This window comes from Syngnathoides biaculeatus, chromosome 7 (assembly GCF_019802595.1).
Source record: "Syngnathoides biaculeatus isolate LvHL_M chromosome 7, ASM1980259v1, whole genome shotgun sequence".
In the NCBI taxonomy this organism is placed as follows: Eukaryota; Metazoa; Chordata; class Actinopteri; order Syngnathiformes; family Syngnathidae; genus Syngnathoides; species Syngnathoides biaculeatus.
The window spans coordinates 10,652,240-10,676,346 of NC_084646.1; the positions used below are offsets into that span (position 1 = coordinate 10,652,240).

At 45.7% G+C, this 24,107-nt stretch overlaps 1 protein-coding gene across 1 annotated transcript; it reads right to left on the bottom strand.

The window, feature by feature from the left end:
- Window positions 1-1,414: 1,414 nt before the first annotated feature.
- Window positions 1,415-3,520, bottom strand: LOC133504102 (proteasome subunit beta type-11-like). The gene has a single exon (XM_061826297.1). The coding sequence runs from the start codon at window positions 2,304-2,306 to the stop codon at window positions 1,512-1,514; it is 795 nt and encodes a 264-aa protein (XP_061682281.1). The 5' UTR covers window positions 2,307-3,520; the 3' UTR covers window positions 1,415-1,511.
- Window positions 3,521-24,107: the final 20,587 nt, after the last annotated feature.

Below are 24,107 nucleotides of genomic sequence, written 5' to 3' on the forward strand. Positions count from 1 at the left end.
AACCGGCGCTAGCGGAGATAGTTGCGCTATACGAGGTTTCGTAATGTCATAATAATAATAAAAAAAAAAACACTTGACTAAACAAAAAACTGGAAAGAAAACACGAGCGGTGACATGGAAGTGGCGCAGATGGACCATGGGCACGGGCAGACCGGGACAAACAAACAATGACATCGGCAAGAACCAAACCAAAGCAGGGAGCCAAATACAACCAGACAACGAGGAAAACCTGGATGAGACTCGAGCGGCGGCAGGGAGCTGATTGGTCAACGAAAGAGAGAACAGCTGGACACAATTAACCGAAGACCGAAAACACGAAAAACCGGGACCAAATCCAAGCGATCCGAGACAGACCACGAGTACTCGGGGCCAGTCGTCACGTTTCAAGAGACCGCCACCGCCCGGCTTCGTGCAAGGCATTTGCCTGGGTTGTCTTCCTTTCAGTCATTTAGCAAAACATCAGCAGCAGCTTTGCAGCGCGTTCACGATTTTTCCGCATAAAAAAGGAAAAACTTCTCCTCCATTCATCTGAGCGAAAGAAAAGTCAATTAATTAACCAGTCCCTTGATAATCATGTGAAACAAAATTATTATTTTTTAATCCCCTCTGGAAACAATTTACCTCACAAAACATTCCATTTTTTTTTTCAGCAAATCCGGCGGTATTGAAGAGTGCTAAAATGCTCGTCTCTGAATCTTCTCCGCCTTGCTCAAATGACATTGAAAGTTTTTTTTTTTGTTTTTTTTACTAGTTGTGCCGTTTGCGCCGTCGCCGTCCGGAAGTACCGCGTCACGTCACGGTAAAAAGGTCCACAGCGGATGCGCCGTCGTCGTTCCGTAAAACGTCCACGTTCAAAACGCCGGCCGGTCGTTTAAGTGCGTTTTATCGTTGTCGCAGGAAACGCTCAGGCTGTTTACGACAGGCACGGATATATGCGCGGCCAAATCAGATGACAAACAAGCCCGCAGGCGGCTTCCTCTGCTCTTTATTAATTTACTATTTGCTGAAAAGATGCCGTGGCACGTTCTCGCCACTTCACAAAGGAGACGAGGCCTTTTTTTGTTGCTCTGGGATCCGCGAGGTCCTTCAAGGACGCCGAACAGAAAAAATCAAGAGGGCGCAAAAGTGCTCACACTCTGTACTCGCGAAAAAACAAAGAAATATTGATTGGAAATTTTCAACCGGGACTCATGAACACTTCAGATATGCCGCCGCTTGTGCGAAGTTAAAAAAAAAAAAAAAACAGAAGAAGCCTCCCTCACTGATGCACTTTCAGTTGTTTATTTACATTCACCACATGACCATAAAATGAAAACTTGCAAGGAGCAGAGGTTAGCGCGTGGCTATAACATTTTATACGGTTGTATTTTTCTTCATCGTAAGCGCGCATTTATGAAATTTGCGAGAAAGAAACCCCATCCGGGCGCGGGTGGAACATGCAAAGGCCGTACAGGACTTGAGCACCCACCACTCCCCGCCCTCAAGTGTCGGGTTTTAGCGACGTATCATTTTCAAAATTGCGAACGTTCCGCCTTAGACGGGATCAGCACCCTCATGCGCTCCCTGTAATATTCCTCCTTCAAGTCCTCGCGCTCCCTGCGAGTCCACCCGGCGGAGGTGACGAGGTAGATGTCCACGCAGTTGCCCGAGTAGGCGTCCCGGTGCGCCGCTCTGTACACCGCCTCCCTCGCCACCCTCACGGCGTCCTCCGTCGACATCCCCCACTCCACCTCCTGATCCAAAAGCGAGTAGGCGTAAGGCGACCCCGAGCCCACCGAGAAGAGCGTTCCCCGGAGCCGAACGCCGTCGCTGCACACGTAGAAGAGGCCGGGCCCGCCCTCGTCCCACCCGCACAAGGTGGTGGCCACGCACACGTCGGTGCCCTTGAACGGCATCAGCATGCGCCACAGCAGCTTGGCGGCGCCGCCCGTGGACACCCGGCGGCCGTGTCGCAGGCGGTGGAGCCGCAGCTCCCGCGTCAGGATCCGCTTCCAGAGGGCGCAGTCGGCCGACGAGCCCGAGCCGGTGCCCACCAGGTGACTGTGGATGGGCGCCACCTTCTCGGACTCGGGGTTGGCGACCAGCCCGTTGCAGCTGGAGCGCGTGTCCCCGGCGGCCAAGACGCCCCCCTGGAAGGTGAACGCCAGGGTGGTGGTGCCGTGAGACGCGGCGAAGGGTGGAGGACTCCTCACGGTGCCGGATTGTCGGGGATTTTCTTTCAGACACTCCACCGCAGGAATGGAAAAGTCCAATGGGCCCGTAGGCAGAGTGGAGGCCAGGGAATTACACACGTCCTGTAACGCCATCGCGCACAACCGATCGGTGGTTACGGCAAAAACAGATTTCTGACCAACCTTGCCGTCTACTTTTTGTCACGTAACGACGCCAAACCTTCACAGTTTCCCCTTCCTTCTGTAGCGTCGTCGTCACAGACCCTACGTAAGTGTTTTTCTTGATGAGGTCTCGTCGTCTTTGCTGTTGTCGTCTTCAGTCGGTCATTTGCTAGCACAATACCGTCTTCGCCTTGTCTGTGTCAATACTTTTTACTTGCGTCTGTGTCGATTTTTTTGGGGTTGTTAAACCTCCATTGGTCATCAAACTTTTGTCGTCAATTCTTCGCGATCAGTCGTTGTTGAACTTCCGCTTCGCCGTTACTGCCTTGGTGTCTGTTGACTCTTCACCGACATCGTCGAGCCTTTGTCCTCTCTGACGCTCCACCGCAAAAACATTCGTGACGGATCTTAACGCGTCGGCCGCAAGTTCTACGCCGTCTGCTTTTTATACCCGAGGCATCGGCAACATTTACCGCTTCCTTCCTTTGAAGCCAAACATTCAGCCGGCCGCGAGTCATTAGTCCAGGTCCTTTTTCAGATCGCATTTCTTCAAAGCCGCGTCGAAGCGAAGGACGCCGAGACGGATCAAATGAAGTCAAACTCGGCAGCTTTTGATGCGTCTCTCCTGTGGCTTGTTCTCAGATAGAATCCCAAACAGGGTAACTAACGCCGCATCAGTCCAGCCTAGCGTGAGGTGTCCCGTTACGGGTGCAGCATGTAAAACATGCAAGACCGGGAAGCTCGCGTGGTCCGATGGGCCGCGTTAGCGCGAAGGACCGGGCCCGCGCCAGCTCCCGGAATCAACGTGACGTTGGATTATGTCTCTGCTTTTAATCAGCCTTGAAGCCAACGCGCACTCGATGTTATCGCCGCTAAATGTGTCTCCGCTGACTGCGCAAGGCATTTAAATTGTAGCAGTGTGGGAAATTTGCCTGAGGGTTGTAAAAATGTGCCGGTATCACCTTTGAGCACGTGTCAGTTGCCATTTATAGCCAGTTATCGGGCCGTCGATGTTACAAGAAAACACGAAGCCGTTTCAAGCTGAACTCTGTTCGTTTTCAGTGCGCACACAGTTCTGGGTCCATTTTGAGTTGGCCAAGAATATGCTGTTTATAATTTACCATCTACAGAGCTTTTCAAAATGTATCCTGAGTTGATATTCCAGAGGAAATGGAAAGTGTCTTTTTATTTGCTACGTGCAGGTGCCGCTCTCGCGCCAGTTTGTGACCTCGATCAGTTTAGTTTGTGTCAAGTCAACTAACAGGAAGGGCACCTGTCCCCCTCCGGACCTGCAGGGGGCAGAGAAACCTCAATCACGCGACTCGTGAAACTTCCTGTCAGAGGCCAGCTGCGGCAGCACGTGAGCTCGTGTGGAAGAAAGAAAGCCGACCGGCAAAAGGAATAAATCGCGAGCAAAGAACTGAAGCAACTAAAAAAAAAAAAATAAAAAAGCCAAAGGCAACCCTCAGTTTCCCGTCAGACGCAACTGGTAGGGAAAGGACTCGGATGCTAATTGGTTGATTTGTTTCATTTCAGCTACGAGCTACGTTCTTTGTGTGTGTCTAACTTCTGAAATCATCTCAAGTATTCATGGAGACAAAGTGGATGCTTTTGTTTGGTTTATTCAATCAGTTCTGCTGCTTATTTACTTTGTTACTTTTGAATACTTAAATGTGTGTCATTAATTTGCTTAAAATGTGATGAGTAAGGTTAAAGTAATGCTTTGATGACTGATTTATTTAAACTAAAAATAATGCAATGTGTTCAATGCGCTTCTTTGTTCAAGGTTTTCAAGCTAATCACGCTCCAACCGCCAATGAAGTGTGAAAAGTTGTTGACGTGTTTGAAGACCAAGACCCTTTTTCAAGTTGGGCCAAAGAACTGAGGGAGTTAAAGACAACTTGACGGTCTGTCTGCCCTGTTCTACGTTGGCAATTTCGAGAGACCCTTCAAGATCCATCCAAGACCGACTGCAGCGTGACTGAGAGAACCGGTGGAGAAACAAACAGTTCTGGGGCCAATTTGAAGTGTCACGTTTTCAAAATTAGCTCCATTTTCCTAGATTTAACGCGTAGTGCTAGATTAAAACTCTGACGCGACCCATATCCAAGTTGACCCCGTGTCACTTTCTGAAACTTCATCAGATGTCAGTGCTAAAGAATGCTCAGCAATGCTATGCTATGCTAGGCTTGCTATGGTAGAGCTTCACTGTCGACGCGTAGTGTGCGTGTGGAATTTACGGCGCGTTGAAATTTCTTTCCCAAGGTTCACAGCTCAAAAAAGACAATAACACGCAACATTTGCGCTATTTTTAAATGTCAAAATGGAAATGGATTGGCGCCCGGTTGCCATTGTTGTACTGATGCTTCAGACCTTGCCGCGTACCCAGAAAGATGCTCAGAGAGGGAAAGAATTTGATGTTCTTATTATTATTCGGTGCGAATCCTTCATCAGTCAATTGTCGTGCGTCATCGTCGTCTTCCATCCGTCGTCGTCGCCGTCTTGTGCGGTTGCGCTCGACCCTTTTGCATTTTGTCGCACTTTTCCTTCATCATTGCCGTCATTCTTCAGTGTTATTGTCATTTTTGTTGACCCTTTGTTGTTGCCGCTTCCTCGTCGTTAGCTTTTTCTCGCGAATCGCGGCGTGGCGTACCCTTTGATCCTTTTTGGTCGTCAGCGTGAATATTTGATCGTCTTCGTCGTCGGCCGTCCTTCGCCGTCTTCACTGATCCGTCTCCGTCTCGGTCCTCTTTGTCGATCCTTCAAACTCCACTGTACGCGCACGACGCAATTAGTTACGCGAGGGAAGCTATTTTTGCGCGGAAACATATTTCGTTACGGCAACGGGGCCATGCGAATACAGTATTGATTGTACCGAGTAAAGAAAAAAATTTCCCGCTGATTTCCGAGAGTTCTTTTTCAGGTTTTGGGTAAAAAGGAGCAATCGGGCTTAGTTTTGCATTGACACGAGTGTCTGTACTTCCACATCGGTGCAGAGCGCGAATCTCTCTGCCACCTCCGGTCGCTCAACGTGCTGGAACCCGTTTCCGCTTTTCCTGGCATCCTCTCCGGTGTAGCGTGTGCTCTTGTTTTATGGTCACTGCCAGACGGCGAGGTCACTCATCTTTAATTCAGCCTCACGCCCGAGAGGCGCTCGGGCCGCGGCGCCGAGGCTCGCGGGCCTTTCCGCCGTCGGCGGCTCCGTGGCGCCATCCGTCACCTTGACGGCGTCCGTGACTGCGACGCGACGCCGCTCGACGGACGCCGGCGCCGTTCACCTGACACCGCTTTGCGACGAGCGCGGCCAGCCGAGCGTGAGCGATGACGTGTGTTTGGCGAGATGAGGGAAGCGTGCGAGGGCGCGGCGGATTCGTCGCGCTGAAATCTACGAGCGTCACGTCTCCGTCGGGGGCGCCGTCGTCATTCAGGTGCGTGTTACGCGAAGACCGAGACGAGGAATTCGTGGCTCTTGTATTATTATTGTATTAATAACCAGGCATGATGAGATGCGTGCAAATTCCCCCCTTCTGGTGAACGAGGCTCAACTGTGACTTTATCGTGTCAGGTTCACCCCAAGGGAGGTAAAAGAAGGAGAAATTTGGGTGCGTTTTGATGCCATCAGATTGCGTCACTGGTAACTGGGCGACGTCGCCCGTGTGCCCGCCAATTTCGGTTGAATTCCCTTCCTCGTCAAAATACGAGCCGTTAGGAGCTCATTTCAAACTACAACAGATGACTTCCGCGACGAAAGGTGCCAAATGGCTCCCAAGACTTTTTCATGTGTCCTGCCGTGATGTGCGTTCGTTTTGGGTGGGTGTCGTTGTTGGCCAATATTTCCCAAAAATGTAAACAATAATATTCCAAACCAGGCTCCCCCTTTTGCTCAAATCCGCCTCTCATACAAGTTCAGTGGTGATAAAGAGAAGCGTTGCACATTTCAGAACGGAAGGCAAGGCCTTTATTGTCCGTGCACGGCGCGCCGCCAGATTTTGTTCCCCCGCAAATGCTGCTCGCGAAGCTTTGTTGAACGTTTGTGGCGAATCGTTGTCTGGCGCCAGCTGTCGAGTCCCCGAAGTGGGAACTGGGGAAGTCCGCAGCATATGGAGCGCTTCACAGATGACAGGCACACGCACACCAAACGTTCGGGGCCCGCCACTTAAGCGAGATATCATGAATATCAAATTAATTCACAAAAGAGTTTGACGCCCGTTTTTAAGTATGTTCTTTGGGACATATTCTCATTTTTTTTTTTTTTTTTTTTTTTTTATATTCCTGGACTTGTGCACTTCACGTTCGGAATGTTGGTTCACTATACACTATTATTATTATGAAACGTGGATATTTCCTGATACTTTTCAATCTCACTGATCAGTCAATCAGTAATAAAGATGAAGTACGCTTCAAATGTTTTTTTTTTCCAGGTTGTCGTGGAGGTATTTGATTGGATTCAGCGGACACGCCCATGACGTTTGAGAGCGGGGAGAACCGCTTCATTTTCCCCCCAATTTGAAGCATCATTTTTATAGACAAGGTGATATTTTTATTTTTCATTGAGAAGACCTTCCCGGCTTGATGTGTTCCAGTTGATGGGAGACTACGCGCGACACTAGATTCGAACGCGAACGCCCACAGTCGAGAGTCGTGCGTAGTTGCCGTGAATTTGCTTCAGTTGGACGACTTCGGCGCCTCTTCACTCGTAGGGAGAATTTGGCTCGATAGGAATTACGGATGCAATCGCCTTCTGCGGAAAAACGGCAATCAGCGGATTTCAAACGTTCGATAGCAATTAGCATGTGCGGAGGCGACGTCGCGGCGCGGCGATGCGGCGCGACCGTCGGAAACCAAGTCATTTTGGGGCGTCTGTCGGCTCGCGGGAAAATGACGAAATGAAGAGCGGCACCGCTTTGAATAACATCTGCTCGATTGCGATTTCATGAGCCATTTGGAAGGCAACGACACGCACTCAAAGCTCGGAAATCACCGCCGCTCGCGCCGCCAGACCCTAAAGAGAGAAAGAAAAGACGGGCCCCAAGTCCAGGACCGAAAAGTTTGTTGGTTTGTTTATTTTGAGTCATTTGCAAACATTTGCTCAGACTTGTTGCTCATTTTCTGACATGTTACAGACAAAACTGGTAGTTAACCGAATTGTAATCGATTGATGTTTTTTTTCATGCATTTTGAAATTACGTCCTTTTTTTTTTAATCAAAAGGATGCACATCAAAAATGTTTTTCGTTGGATTTATGGACACATCAAAGATAATACTGCAACACTACAACAGATTAATTAATTAATATACATAATTTGTTGCAGTCTTCACGCAACTACCGTAATTTCTGGCCTACAAGCTGCAACTTTTCAACCCTGCGGTTTATGTGGTGATGCGGCTAATTTGTGCATTTTTTCTAACGGCCACAAGGGGGCACTCGAGGTAAGTACAAGACGGGTGGAATATATGTGCCGAGGAAGTGACTTTTATCGGCCCTGTTAGCGCTGTGCCAGTATATTGCTGCTGTGTTACTGGCGCGTCTCAGTGATATTTACCGGTAAGTTTTATTCTGACTGGCCTTCTTAGCGTTAGCGGTAGAGCGGCGCTAGCGTTAGCACTTGCTTTAGCGAGAAGCTAGCGTTAAAGTCTTTCCGTGTACCGCCTTTCTTTGTAAATATCTCGTGTTTCAATGTGGGCACTTGTGGCTTTTACACAGCTGCGGCCTACGTATGTACCAATCGGTATTTCCTTGACAAATGTACTGGGTGAGGCTTGTAACCAGGTGCGCTCTGTAGGCCGGGAATTATTGTAAAAGTTTTAAAAAATATTATTCTGATTTTTTTTTTTTTTTTTTTCTAAATTTATTTTCATTTTTTTTCAGCAAACTATTCCAAGGATAAAGAATGATTTTTAGCGGCAAGTTCCTCGCTAATCAAAGCGTATCTTTCTAAAAAATTTCCTCATCTTATTATCGGTTGAAATGTAAAAATCCAGCCAGCGTTAGCCGCAGTTCCGCTCACGCCACATATTCTTCCGACGCTAGAGCGGAAGGCTCAAATCGTGCTCGGAGCCGTCGCAAAACCGCTCTGCCTTGCTCAAAGGCGATCTGAGATGTATCCAGCATTGAGATTGTTATAATCGGGGAACATTGGGTGAAGACGTGCCCGTTTGAAAATCGCCAGCGGTGTTTTAGCGTTAGCCGTGCGACGAGGATGTCCGCTGGCGTCTTGCCGGGTCGGACGTTTCATGACGCACGTTCGAATTAAATCCGTGACTGACTGCACAGAATTGTGAGATTCCTCCCCGACGCCGGACATGGTGCGGTTTTTGCTTATTTTACGCTCGGCGGTGGCCAACCCGTTACTTGCTCTGTGCTCCAAATAACCCTCCCACCACCCACAAACATTTTTTTTTTTTTTTTGGATGCGTTAAGTTAAGTTAAGCTAAGTTAAGATGCTAGGTTGCAACTGAGAAGCCATCGTTATTTATTTTCATTATCCGTGGAATCTTTTTTGCGGCCGCATTGGTGCTGGAGGCTCAGGTTCTGGTTTTGTTTGCCAATTGTGCCATCGGAGAATATTGCGAAAGGTTGGGATGGGGGGTGTTTGGGAATACATAAATAAAGACGCACGCGCACACTTTCATTTCCACGAACGCCTTGAAGGGAAAATGAAGGTGTCAGGGCTACTCAGCAGGTGGTGCGCTTTGTGGTGATGTATTATGATGATGATTTTTTTTTTTTTCACTGTTTGGTGCGGCAAACCTGCAGCTTAGCTGACCACACGCTGCTCGGGAAGCCACCACGTCGTCATTCCAGCCGGTCTTGCGGACGCCGCGGCTTATCCTCCAATGAACTCTGCGCCGATGGCATTTGGCCTCTGCCGAGCTCGAGCGACGGAGGCACTCGAGGCGAGCGCAATGCGCGGATGTGCTTCTGCGCTCGCAGATAATGGAAACCGTCTTGAACGGAGACGACTGTTTGCACCCTTTACTGGAAATGAAAATATCTGCCACACAAGCGAAGGCCTGAATTCAATTCAGTTCACCACAACTTTCCCGCTGCCGATCTTAAGCTCCGCCCCTTTAGCTACATTTGCCACGTCCCACAAGCTTCCGAGATGGCAACGAGTCAATTCTCTAATGCGTATTCCAGATAATATTGCGCTATGTTTTTTGCCAAATGCCTCAGACTTGCCCAAGAGAGTTCTACGGAGAGGTCTCAAGTATTTCACGCAAGGATATGTACTCGGAATTAAGATTTTGGACGGAGCAGGACGCGCGTCAGCGTTACGGCGAAACGTTGGCGATGGACGCCAAAAAAAAAGTTTGACGCCTCACAAACTTCATGTTGAAATCCAACAGGATGAAATAGTGGAATCGTGCTGCGCGTGGAAAGCAGGGTGAGTACTTTTTACTTGGAAAGATCACCAGTAGTATCAGTGGAGTCTTGAGAAGTGAGTCGGCTTGTCATCGAACCCAGTGCTCTGCCTTAAAAGTCGGACGTGATCCAAATAGGCAACGAGACATTTCTCTTGCATAGCCGTAACCCGACTCTTTGGCATAAAACATGACACACTTCATCGGGCAGCTCAGTGATACGCTAACAAAATGAAAGTTGTTCTCCGGCTCTGATAATAATTCAACCCAACTCCGAGAAGGTACTTCTCCCCCACTTGCATTGGAAGATACAGCCTTGCGTTTGTTGTACGTGGGCTCTTCCGCCAGCCTTAATCCATCGTAGAAACTTGGTCAACTGTGTTTTAGGCCTTGCAAAATGAATCATGCTAGCAGGATATCTTTCATCGGAACTGCACGTTCCCCAAGCGCATCTGAGGACCATTTTCTTCGTAACGTGAACTTTTCCAAGCGCGCGCCGGTGGGACAACACGGCGAGAGGGGCGTGTCAAGCCAAGGGGTTAAGACAAAGCAGTTATCTGATTGGCTATTATTGTGCGAGTGATTGACAGGTCGGAAAGGTCCAGTTGACATTTCGGTTGCACACCACCCGCGCAATACGTGAAATCTACAAAGCGGCGACCGCGCATTTTGTGAACTGTGTACATTTTGAAGTAACTGGGCTTTAAAATACTCCTTTTCTCACTCTAATAAACACTTTGTATGCTCTTGAAAATATTTTCTTCAACATACAGTATTGCTCAGCGGTACTGAACAGGATGTACTTCTTGTTTTCATTGGAATACAATATGAGTTTCGATGAAACGCTCTTTTATTTATTTTACCGTTTGAATGTTTTCCGCGAGGGAAGCGTGCGTGCAGCGTGAGGTAATATCCAAAATGGACGCAGCGGCTGCGCTGGAGCCCGTTTCGAATGTCTTTGAGTCTATTTGGAAAGATCAAATTAAATGCTTGACGTCTGCCTTGTTGTTGTCATGGCGGCTTTTTCTTTTTTCCCATTTTCTTTTTTCCGCGCTCGTGTGTGCAACGGTGGCACTTATTGATCGGCTGATTGATGCACGTTCCTTCGGGGCGGCGAGAAAATAAGCTCGCCTGCCTTATGAGTGCGCTCATCAATCTGTTCGCCGTCGCGCGAATACCACTTGCCGTTTCCCGGCTCGGGGGCTCAATTAGCGGCTGCAACGGTTCAGGTGCGTGGCCCGTCGGGATTGGACGGAACTAGCGTAAAAAAAAAAAAAAATAATAATAATAATAATAATAATGTTTTTTTGGGGTTTTTTTTTTTTTGAAGTGCAGGGAAACATTTAAGATTGGAGTTTTTGCAACTACGTATGGAAGACGGCTCAAACGTCGCATGGAATAATGAAGCCCGCCCGAGTGGAAATAATCCAATGCTTTGGCCTTCATTTGCAATTTGATTTCCCTCAACGCCGGCAGCGTCCAAAGTACGGCCCGGAAGTTATTTTTATTGGCGGCCGCGGTGGAAGATTCCAAACGTGGGGCCAGCTTGTCTGTGAAATTCAAAGCTTTTGCTACAAATGTAATTGTGATCGGTCACCACTTGGTGGCGGTATGGTATGGCTTTGGAACGACGCTTTTTCAGTAGCGTTCCGTCACTATCTTGTCATTCACATTAGCAAATTTGGTTTACAGTATATTCATATCGTGCATTTTGGGGACTTTTAAGGGTAGGCTGTTATTTTTTTTTAATGAAAATAAACACCCCATGGCTTAAACTCTTAACTCCAAAGAAATAAACACATTAAAGAAAAGTTAACTACAGCAAATTTGTATATGTAATTCCCCCCACACTGCCCCCCCCCCAAAAAAAAAAAAAAAAAAATCTGCCTAGCAACAGGAGGCCTGTACAACAAGTCGGGAAAATATCGCGTTCAGGTAGCCAATCGAAGAGCACCGTTCGGCTCACGCCCGCGTGGCGGAATCCCAAAGCCTCGAGGCAAAACGCACCCAGAATGAACTTCCACTGCGGACAAATATGAATTTGCATTTTCATTTCATCTGGAATTTTGAATTAGGGAGGTTGCGTTCTAATGATTTTCAACCGTGCTTTTATATGCTAATGACATGTCATCGAATATTGTAGATGTTCTCGTGACCTCTGAGGCTTGTTTTAGATGTCTTTAACCCAAAGAAAAGTTTTTAAAATAATAATACATTTTATGAAATATTGATGTAACAACATACTTATTGTTACCTGCTTCAGTTATATGTTGGGTTCAACATCTCCACTGAGATTTTAATAAAAAGAAAATGATTCATTTTCTATTAGTATTTCATTATTATGGCAATAATTGAAATTAAAATAGCAGTAAATCATTATTAATGCTTGTACACATTACAATAACCTCTGTTTTGGAATTTTAAAAGAATATTTGATTGATTTATTTTAATTTATTTATTTTGTTATAGGATTTTGCGAAATGTTTTTCAAAAGGCTTGTTTTTAACCCAAAGAAAAAGCTTTGAAAATAATAATACGTTTTATGAAATATTGATGTAACAACCTGCTTCAGTCATATGTTGGGTTCAACATCTCCACTGAGATTTGAATAATAAGAAAAGAACGATTCACTTTCTATTAGGATTTCATCATTATAGCAATAGTTGAAATTAAAATTGCAGTCAATGATTGTACATATTACAATAACCTCTATTCTGGAATTTTAATAGAATACTTTTTTCCACTTTTTTTTATTTATTTCATCATTATGTTATTGTTATTTTATTGCAGGAAGCTCTACATTTTGCAAAAAGTTTCCAAAAAAAAACCCAAAATCAAATCATATAATTGAGTGAATATTTCTGTTCTTATTTTACAGTTTTTATTTTTCTATTTGTGTTATTTTATTGTTACATTATTTAACCTATAAGAAGGATTTCTCTTTCTCTGTCTCTCTATTTAATATATTTATATAGCCATTATCCATACATGTATTTGTATACCTGCATGCATGTGTGCGTTTATGGCGCCGTCGCGTCCGACCGCAGCTGACGCCGAGCGAAGTTGTCATCCAGTTTTTCCGGAAGCCTCCGCAGGCGGCGCAGCAGCAGCAGCAGCAGCAGCAGCAGCAGCAACAGGACCCCCACCAGCGGAATCCCAGGATGCAACGTTGACGTAAGGTTGGCTTTTATTAGCGCGCCCGAGCAGACTCATTTTATTTGCATATCTAAAAAGTGAGCGCTCGCCCCGGCTTACAGATTGCCAAATGTTTCTCTTTTATCTTCTGAATATGAAGAAGCCGCCGCCGCCGCCGCCGCTGCCGGAGCTTGAGCGGCTTTATTTTAGCGGGACCTCCACAAGTTGGAGACTATTTTAGGGATTGCTATTTTTCATCTTTTTATGTGGGGTGAATTATAAGTCATCCGTCTTTTTTTTCTCTTTCGGTACCGGATGCTAAAAAAAAAAAGCTAGGTTGGATTTATGACCCGGGGGCTCTAAAAACACACCTCCAGGGACCGCTGTCAGGACATTAGCTTTTCTTATGGTTCACTTTATGACCGGCATCGCTCACACGTGTCAAAAGTGGCGAAATAATATCACTTGTCAAAGTATGGATTGTGATTTTCTTTCAAAATACTTGATTCATTTAGTTGTCTGTCAATTGAAATATGTCTAATATGATGCTTTTTCTTTTTTTCTGGAAGCAGATCTGTAAAATAGGATTAAAAGAGTGAGAGCAATCTGAAGGCAAATTAACAAAAGAATTGATATTAGTCTGAAATAACTTCCCCCGTCGTCGCACCCTCGGACAGGAAGTCATTTGTGATTGGCAGCCGATATCCGCGGATTTTCATTTGGCCTCGGCCTCCGCGCACGGGTTAGCATTTATCTGCGCGGCGCAAAGCGTCCGTCGCCGAGCTGCTTTTTCTCATTACGGAGGCGCCGCCGGTCGGAGCGCGGCCACACTCGAGCGCGACGACAGATTTATTCGGCCCGCAATCTCATCGCGCGCCGATAAACTTAATTAAACTCGGCCGCGGCTGCCGTAAAAAAAAAAAATAAATGAAAAATAAACAGGCCGATGCATTGTGCCTGCTGTTTGTTATCATCGTTGTTATTATTATTATTACTGTTATTAGTTCTGCTGCTCATTATTAGCTCCACCGTTTTCCCCCACCTGGCATCCAGGTGACACGCACCAGATTATGGCCTCCGTCGTCGTAGCCTAGCATAAAACAGTATGGCAAAACATATTCTAGTTTAACTTAACAGTGTAAAATAGCATTATATTTCATATACTATAATGTTGCATGACGTAGCATTGTGTAGGTTAGCATAGAAAACCATAGCAATACATGATACAGCATTGCGTCGCGCAGCATCGCGCGGTGCACAATCGCGGAGAACACAACATTGTGCACCATACTGCACCGTAGCATAGACCATATCAACATAGACTAACATAGATAGTATAGCACAACTTTCCAAACTCTTTGCATTTCAAAGTGGAGCATAGTATAATGTATAGCACAGGGTCGTTTAAAATCATAGTTTTGTTGAGTATCCCATTGTACGGTGTCGTATAGCAAAGTTTAGCATAAACACCTTCACGTCAGCCATCAGAAATTAGTCGCGTTCACTCATTAAGACTTCACAATTCGGGTCTTGGTTTATTTCACGCTGTTTTTTGCTTGTTACACATTATTGTCCTTCTTGGTCTCGCTATAATTGAACTTGTATTTTCATTATTGTCATTAGCACCTTCGATGCTGTGCCATGGGACAAATTCCCTGCTCTGAAGTAACGGATTTCGGATTCAATTTTTATGGAATCATTCAGTACAGTTTTTGTCCCCGCCCCCTGTTCCTTTCCTAAAAATAAGCACACGGCTAAAGTTCAAACCATGGCACACAATAATAACGAATATACATTTTTGTTCCTGTTCTTTGCCTGCTAAGCTCCTGTATGTCGGTCATCATGATTGGCAATATTGGATTTTTTTTAAAGATGGTTCTTGGTGTAATCCTTTCGACAAGTACCGCACTGGAGTATCGCCAGAGATGCGGATCAGGATGAGGCGACAAAGTCGTCGCATTGTTCTCTGCGTTTGCGTGTTCGCCCGTCGAAAAATGGCAAAAGCCGGGGGGCGAAATGTGAGTCAGGCCGCTGCGCTGCATCCGCGCCCGCTATACTATCCATGACTTGACCGCGATGCGTGACGCTACATTTCACTCCACGATAGTTTGCAACGGGCAGACCGACCTCCTTTGATAATTGCGGCGTACGTGTACTTTGAATAATTGAGATGTGTGCCGATACAAATGGGTCGTGAGCAATGAATAAGACATTAAAGACGCCTCTTCGCCATTTTTCTTTGCTGTTGTTGTGTTTTGCAGGCCTTCTGCGTCCTTTGTTGTTGCTGGGACGCGCCTGCCTCGAGATGGCGCTGTTTCCTCATAATAGGCCCGAGTAGACGATCTTATTTAAAAAAAAAAAAAAAAACGCTCTACCCAAATATTTGACTGCCACTGGCTCAACAAAGAAATGTCATACTAAAAATGTATATTTATTGGTGCTGTTTATGTCGTGGAATCTTTGTTTGTATATCATTTTACAGTCATATTTATTTTTATCTTATTTTGTATTTCAATAGGGTTATTTTATGTGTATTATTATATACGTGTATATGGATATTGAATGCTGGGCGGCACGGTGGAGCAGTTGGTAAAGCGTTGGCCTCGCAGTTCTGAGGACCCGGGTTCGATCCCGTCGCCGCCCGTGTGGAGTTTGCATGTTCTCCTGGCACTCCGGCTTCCTCCCCCCGTCAGTGTGACTGCGAGTGCAGCTGTTTGCCTCGATATGCCCTGCGATTGGCTGGCGACCAGTTCGGGGTGTACCCCGCATCCTGCCCGTTGGCAGCCGGGATGGGCTCCGGTACTCCCTGTGGCCCTCGTGAGGATAAGCGGCAAAGCAAATGGATGATATTAAATGCATTAAGGGTTACAATAAGAAAGATTTTGTCGCAATTTAAATGTCGATATCTCGCCTGAATAAAGTTGTTCTTATCTGAGATGAAGTCATAATCCAAATTCATTTTAAAGACGAAGGTCAACAATTGGTATGCGACGACGGTCTTTAATTGCCCCAAAGTCAAGCTAGTGAGGCGTCGTTGGTCGGACTAGCGACGTGTCACCGTTCCGTCGCAGTTTTGCAAGGAACTCAAAGCGCTTTACAACCGCAGGCACTCTTTGTTGATTCCACAGGCATACCAGTGGCTGCCATTCTGTGCCTACCACCAAAACGGCCAACCGTGGCCCAAGGACACGACGGCAACATGCGGCCCTCCGGACCACAAGTATGTTCGCTGATCCCGATACCACAGCTGGCTCCCATTTCCGAGGTCGCTGGTGGTTCCAATCTGCCCCCGCCTGTTTGGTCTTTGCATGTTCTCCCCTGTGCATTTGTGACTTTCCTCGCATTCCTCCTACCCCCCCCCCCCCCAAAAAAAAAAGCTTAACTGAAGACAGTAAATTGCCTGTCGGTGTGACGGTTCAAGGTGTACCGTGGGTTTCGTCCGGAGTCAGCTGGGAGAGGCGCGATACGGGATGTGGCAAACGAAAGAATGAATGATTTTGCTGACGGAATCGTTGCAGCTCGCGGCCGTCCGCTTTGTGTGGCACCGCTCGAGATGCCGACTTTTCCGCACCGACGTTCCCGCGTGACCTCGGTTACTTCTCCTGCGACAGCAAATTGTTCTCGTGCGCCACAATTGACACGCGACAAACGCTCAGGCTAGCGCGCGCAGCGGGGCTCAAAACACATTCAAATTTTATATTATTGGTAGGAAATAGAATATTATTGACAGGGGGATCAATTATAATATGGACTAAATACAATACAGTGAAGTCCTGCATGTTTGCGGGCGGCATTTCCAAATTTGGCCAATCACAATTTTTTTTTTTCCACATTCTCCCCCCCATGGAAAAAGAATCAACTTTTTCCTTTTTTGTGCTGCGATGAAAGCTCTACAGCAGGGGTGACCAACGCGGTGCCCGCGGGCGAATTGTGGCCCGCGAGGACCATAGAAGGCGCCCGCGAGGTATGTTCTAAAAAAAAAAAAAAACCAGGGTACAAATTGTTAATATTATTTGTGCTTCAAATTCTGAATCTGACTTGCTCACACGTGAATTAAAATTTTAAAATACCTGTGATGACATTGACTACAAAAAAAATTAAAAGGAAAATATTTGATGTAGGTGTAATCTGAAATACTGAAATTTGGCGCAAAAGGGGTCACATAGCCCTTCGTACGATCGGTGCTCACGAAGTCGGCCTCATCCTCAAAAAGTTTGCCGAGCGCCGCTCGAAAGAGTTTTTTCGGCCATCTTGGAGCAAGGCAGGAGTTTCCCGAAGACGGACCAGTTGAGAAAATTACGTTGGACAAAATCAGAAATTATTTCAAATTTCAAAGATATTTCAAAGGAATTAAAGACATTAAAACAGCGAAACTGTAAATGTGCAACATTACTTTTGAGCAATGACCACAATTGTAATAATACAGAATAATGATTGTATTTCATATATACATTAACAAAACGTACATGTATTTCTCTCACATCGAGTGCAGTTTATTACATAAGTGAATACTGAATGATGATGATGATGCCGAGACACGCAATGGCCGCTTTTTATGAGCGCGCTGATAACATCTCCCCAGCAACTCACGTGGCCTTTCAATTCGCTTGCGGAAAGACGACGTCGCTATCAGAGGTGGCAAAAGTCCTCACACACACACCGCGGCAACACCCATAACGTGCAAGTACAGCGCAGAATAAAACTCTACCTCGAAGTATAAATGCAAGTTTTCGGGTCAATTCTATTTTTGATCCTTATCTAGCGTTGACCCAGAGGGAACTCGTGGAAATGTGGCGGAAAACGGGCGACTCTCAAGCTCCCATCTTGAAACAAACGCACACATTTATGGCTTTTGCAGTTGGACCATTTCCAGCGTTATCGCGACCATTTTTCAAGCTGGAATTCGTTTTGACAGTCGTGGGCCAAATTTGACACACGACATCTTCAGGGTGAACAAACTTTGTCGCGCGAATGACATTTTTGCACATTTTCGCCGTCGTGTGTTTTGTCCAAATTCCAGGCTGAAAGAACAACATTTATGATTTTTTTTTATTAACTGTTGCCTGAGATGTCAAACTGGGTCAAATTTCACCCAGGAAAAACCCGGCCTTGTTGCCGCTCTCCGACTGGTCCTCTCTTCAGCAGACGCGCTTGTGATAAGTGGGAATGGACGTGGACAACAAACAAAACAAAACAAAACATGAAACATTTGAATGCTCCGAGGCCTCAGATGCTAACTAGCGCCAGGCTAACGATGATAATAGTAGTGCGGTAGTAAGTAATATCTGGATAATTTTCCTGTAAATTTGAATATGTCCAAGTTAAGACAACGACATAAATCGAAAAATGACAATTGCAATTCTCCAAACGTCCTTCACAGGAACTTTTAGTAAATCCAACAGAGTGCGGTTTTTAATTTTTTAAAAAAAAATTTTAATCGCTTGTAGAGAAGCCACCGCAACATGTACAACTTGTACACACAATTTCACAACATGTACGGAGTCAATGGCTGAAGATTTTTGCGCCCTCTGGGCAGAAACGCATCATACATCAGGCAACACAAAATGAATTATCTTCATGAACAATATTTCTGTAATTAAAAACAAATGATATGCGGTGTTGCCTTGACTTGAAGAATTTAAATTGTTCAATGACCAAACTCGCAACAACTCACAAATACTTGTTGTTTGTGTGTTTTTTTTTTGTTTTGTTTTTTTTTTTGTCCCGTTGCAAGTCCATCAGGGCCCGGTGCTTTACCATACACCGAAATGGCTTTCTCCCCCCCCCCCCCACTGGCGACCGACAGCTCGAATCTACAAAAAAAATCCTAAAATCCGCTTTGTATGCAAAGATGTAATTATGTCAATTAGCCGCTGAGTCAACTGACGCCACGCGTTCCCTACACTCGTTAATTTTTCAACTCGACGCTAACCGCAAAGTTCTTTCATCCGCTTAGCGGTGCTCGCAGAACCTTTTCTGCCATCACGAATCGTCACATTAATGATTGTACGTCTTTTTGTTTTTTTTTTTTTGTTTTTTTAATCTGTCCACGGAGATATTAACATGCAAATGATTAAAAAAATATCACCCTTTGTAAAAAGTGGGGCTGGGAAATATGGCCAGCAATGTTCTTATTTTTGAAATTCGGATTCCGACTGCCTCTTTCCAGGTGGACGCTAATTTTGTGCGGTGGCTTCCAACACTAAAAGGGCTAAAAAGTCTCACAACGACAATTTCCTTCCCGCCTTTTGGGTTGATGCAGGTCACAATTTTCCGATTTGCAGTGGCGGGAGAAGCGGATGCGCACTTCCGGGGCAACTTTTGGTGCGTTTGTTTGTGCACAATATTGGTCGTCTGTGTGTGTTCACTCACCTGTCGGTTACGTTTTCACTATTGTCAGTTGAACTTTTTACCCCAAGTCCCGTCGGTGGCATTAAACGAGGGCAGACGCACATTTAATAAAAGTGTGAAATTGGTGCTTTTTAATGACAACTTCATGTGAAATTTTGATAACACTGTGAAAGACGAAAAATTGCCCGTTAAAATGTGTTCCTCCACTTCCTGTAGAGAACAACATCAAGGAAAAAGGTTTGATAAGAGGACATTAATTTTTTTGGGTTTTTTTGGAGGCAACTCCTTCCTCCCACGGAAGAAAAAGTTTTCCAGGAAAGCGCGCGAGTCGGTCGTCTTCTTTGTTTTCCCGTCGGAATTCCCGCAACCGGAATTCAGCGTTGTGCTCAGAACGTTCTGTATCGCGACCGAGTTCCTCTCGGTTATGATGACCTGGACTCATTCATGCTTTTTTTTTTTTTTTTTTGGATGCTGCGCTAAGCCAGCTACGTTGATAAGATTGCTGAGCGGCCCCACACATTGTGCTATTGTTCATTCAGTCACGCTGCGGCGATACCCGATGTTTACCGACATATTTGGACTTTTGCGGATTGGAACCGGCGAACTCAACTCGACCTTGGACGTCGACAGCCGCTGTTTGTGTGAACGCTTACAGACTTGAGTCAGTGTTGTTTTGAAATAAGAGGGAAATATTTTAATGGCTATAGCGACAAAAATGGAACATCAAATTGTAGTATGGGCAAAAAAAGTCAACTTAAAGCAATAAGAGTCAGCAATGACTCCAACAAGTGAATAATTAAAACAATGAGAGTGAATCATCAGATCCTGATTTGTTTCCGCTGAGTTCGGTCTGTGAATCAAAATGAAACGACCCGTCGGACTTTTTGGAGTTTCCTTATGGCCCCGTCACACCGTGACGTTCTGGACAGCGTTTGAGGAAACGTCGGTAGTCGCCCACGGTCGCCGGGATGGCGCCGGAAGACCGTTGTTCGAACGCTAGTGAACGTCAATGATGCGGAGAACGCCGGTCCGGAATAAAAGTTGTGAACGCGCTCAAAAGTTCTCACCGAGACCAGCTTTCATCAACGTTTAATTTTAAACGCTGCAGAACGTTCGTGGAAGGTTTTACCAGCGTTCGCCGAGCGTTGCACGCGTTTGGCTATCGTTAGTCAGTCGTTACTGTGGCGTTACTTGGTTGTTACTTAATCGTTTGCTTTGCAGTGAACACAATCCCGTAGCGCGCACAGCGTGTAACTAAAGTCAAACGAACGTCCTTTTGACAAATTTGCCAAATCGCTCGACGCGCGCCAGTGACACGTCGGCACACGCTAACGGTTGGTCGCTGTTCCACGCTTCTCGTGCGTTAGACACACGTGAATCACACGCCAGATGTGTCATCCGCGTTTGAGAACGCTGAAAAATAGAACGATTGAAATGTTCAGAGAACGTTGACCGGAACGTCATGGTGTGACGGAGCCTTTAGTCGTCTATTTGAAGTCGCTGAGTCCACGCAACCACATGGTCCAAGAACAAAGTTAACTCTTCACCATTTACTTTGCCTCTGATGTTTTTCTCCCCTTTTTTTTTTTTACTCTTGACCATCTTGTGGGTGAACTGTCGCTTTAAATATTGCTGCCATGAAGGCGGATGCAATCTAATTTTCGTAAAAGTTTGCCAGTAAAGTGTCGCGCGCGATTAGCACATTCTTTGCGAATGACTTGTCTTTCGCGTCCGATAATCAGATTGGAGTTACGTATCCTGGTAGCGATGCGTTACTGTTGAGTACATCGGCTGCGGAAAGTTGACTCGTGCATAAAATGCATACTTATGTGTGTCAAGTACCAGATCTCAGCTTCTACCAAGGAAAACTTGCCGCTCATAAATGTGGCGACTTGACATCGTGACAAACCGCCAGCGGTCCAAAATAGCGTCGAGATGTTTCCCGCGTGGGTTCGTTTGTTCGAAAAATCTTTAACCTGCCGAGAGTATCGTCGAGTGATAATGCTGATAGATTTTGACCCGTCGGTGTCGTGTCATATCTGTCATCTGCAAGTGAAGCTCAAGGTTCCGCAATCGGGCCCTTAGGCGTGTCCTATCTCCGGGTGGAAGACTCCGGTTGTCACGGCAACCTTCCCGACGCCAGCGGGTTTTCACGACCTCGTGGTGTTCCCCAGGGCTTGTTTTGTGGGCCCTTGAGGTTTGATTTGTTCACACATTGCCTCGGCAGATTCCCGACTTCGGAGGTAGCGGCGGGCTTGTAATCGAGGCTGGATGGAATCTGAGTGAAAAGCGAACGATGGAATTGGTGGCTGTGAACGTAACACTCGCTAATCACTTTTCTGGATTGGCAGGAACCATCAGAAGAAACAAAATGGCCGTTGTAAACATCGCCGGCGGTCCGAGAAGCTATTTTGCACTGGCTGCACTTTTGTTTTTTTTCCTGTCACTGTCTTGCATAAGACTTTGCCATCATAGCTTGCCTCATTAAGTTAATGAGGTAGCAAGCATTCTTTAGTTTTAAAAGACTCATAATTTGCATCTCAAGCTGACACGCCACAGTTGACGGAAAAATGAGACGGCGCGACGTCGTTGTTGTCTCACCGCGGTTTTGCTGTTGGATGCCATGAAAATCAAATGAAAAATCTTTTATTGGCAATAAGACAGCAGTCCAAACATGTTACATAAGGTCCAGGAGGCATCCAAAGGGGTGTCCTGATGGCTTTTATTGTTTGCATATCAATTTCTGCTCCGTGAACACGATAAGAGATTACGCTTTATGATTTGATGGGACGATTTGCTTTATTGCGTTTGAAATTTCCACCGACAAGGGGCAGCCTGGAAATCCTGACCGTGGCCGTCGATGAGGTCTCGCTTGGACTTCCTCGTGTGGTTTTTAATCGAGTCTTATTTTAAGAAAAAAAATTCGCATTTCCCTGGGCAAAAATGATCTTTTGTGTAATTTCCAACGTCATTCTGTAAACTGTTAAAGTGGACATCATGCTATCGTTTCACTAAAATTCACTTTGTGTTTATTATTCATCAGAGACATCGTTTGGTTGAAATATATTTTTAAGAGGGCCTTTTCACAATATCAATGCATTATGAAACCCAGATGCAAATTGTACTAGATTTTTATTTTTGTTTCGGGTAATTCACAAATGTTATCAAAATAATCCTCAATGTTATCGCCATGAAAATGATGCTAAAATCTTGAATTTCAATGAACAAAATGGTCTTAAAATGCAAGCCCAAGATGTTTTTTTTTTTTTTGTTTGTTTTTTTTGGGTCCAATTTCCAACCAAATCATTTCACAAAACTTCACTTACACAAAACACACACACAAAGAAATTCACCCCAAAGCAAATATCGCACGTATAAACTTCCCCACCCACCAAACTGATTTGAATTCTGATCAACAAATACATTGTAATTGTTAGCTCATAGATCCAGATAACCACTAAAAAGTGATGGCAAAATTACATATAATTTCCATTTTTCAAATATTTTCTTTCCTTTTCCAAAATTACAAATGGTGTTCAAACGGAATCCTGAGTTGCTCCTTTTTTTTTTTTTTTTTTTTTTTTTTAAATACAATTTTAAACAATTTACATGATAAGTCTTCAAGTATTTCTTTTAGTCACAATCTAAAAAAGGATTGGTCATAAAATGTTTATATCTGGAATCAATACAGTCATGATTCTAATTTCTTGAAACAATTATTTGCAGGGTGACGTTGCCGTTTCCTGTTTTTGGCAGTGTTGTGCAAGGCCTCGGCAATCTTCCACTGATTTTTTTTTTTATGTCATTGGACTGCGCGGGTGTAGCTCGCGTTGCAATCATACGATCTAATAACCGATAGCGGGACGCCGTTTACGTGGCTGGGATGCGTTCACTGAGGTGACGACCTTTGACCCGCTCACTCGGAGGAACATCTGCGGTCCGCTCGGCTTGACGGGATTTTCTCAAATTAAAAACTGTGAAAATTAGACGCCTTCGTCAAAAAGTAAACATAAGAAAAATGTTTGCCCAAAAGTAGTGAAGTGATGCAAGCAAATATTATAAAATGTGAAGATTGAGAGGTCGCTGGATGACACTTTATAAAGTTTGCGTTCAAAGGCACATCAGATATGAAAAGCAATGAACGCGTTATCAATCGTGCGTAACACGTGCATGTGCGCGCCGGCTTATTGCGTATGAAACGTAAACTAATAACCATCATTTGCGACGTATATCTATCTAGAGCGTTATAGATATAGATGCATAGATATAGATGGGTAGATAGGGAGCGAGATTGAACTTGAATGGGAAAAGACGTTACAACCGCCTGTCCTGGATCAGAAACTCCAGCTCGGAGTGCGTAAATGTGCGCAACTGAGAAGCGAGACTTCGAAGCCACAGAAGAGCGGAGACGGAACTGCGGCGAGGTCGGGATTCTAGAAGGGATTCGGCTGCACTCAAGTGGCCTCCCTGATCCTTAAATAGAAGACATCTGGGGCGACCGGCGGCTCTTCTTGGGCTGGCCGTCCGGCCAAACTGAGCAATCGGTCACGGTCCTGCCGTTCCAGCCCTGGCTGGGCGTCTCACGCCTGACCGACGATGCTTAACCCTGGTACTTATAGGACCCAGGGGACGACTGGTCTTCGCCAGATCGTCGCCTCCCACGGCTCGTTCCCGCGCTTCCCAAGTCCTGACTCCAACCTCCCGTGTACCGACCAACGCCCGTCGCGACTGATCCTGCTGCTTGTGTGGACTGACTCCCTCGCTCGCTCGGTTACCGACTCTGGAACAAATAAAGACTTTCTCCTTACTGCTTGCCTGTCACCCGAGTCGTGCGTTTTGGTTCGCCCTCGAGTCTCGTTCCCGACACAATCGGGAAGGGAGCAGAGCCTCGGTCAGAGTGATAAAAAAAGATGAATCTGGCCG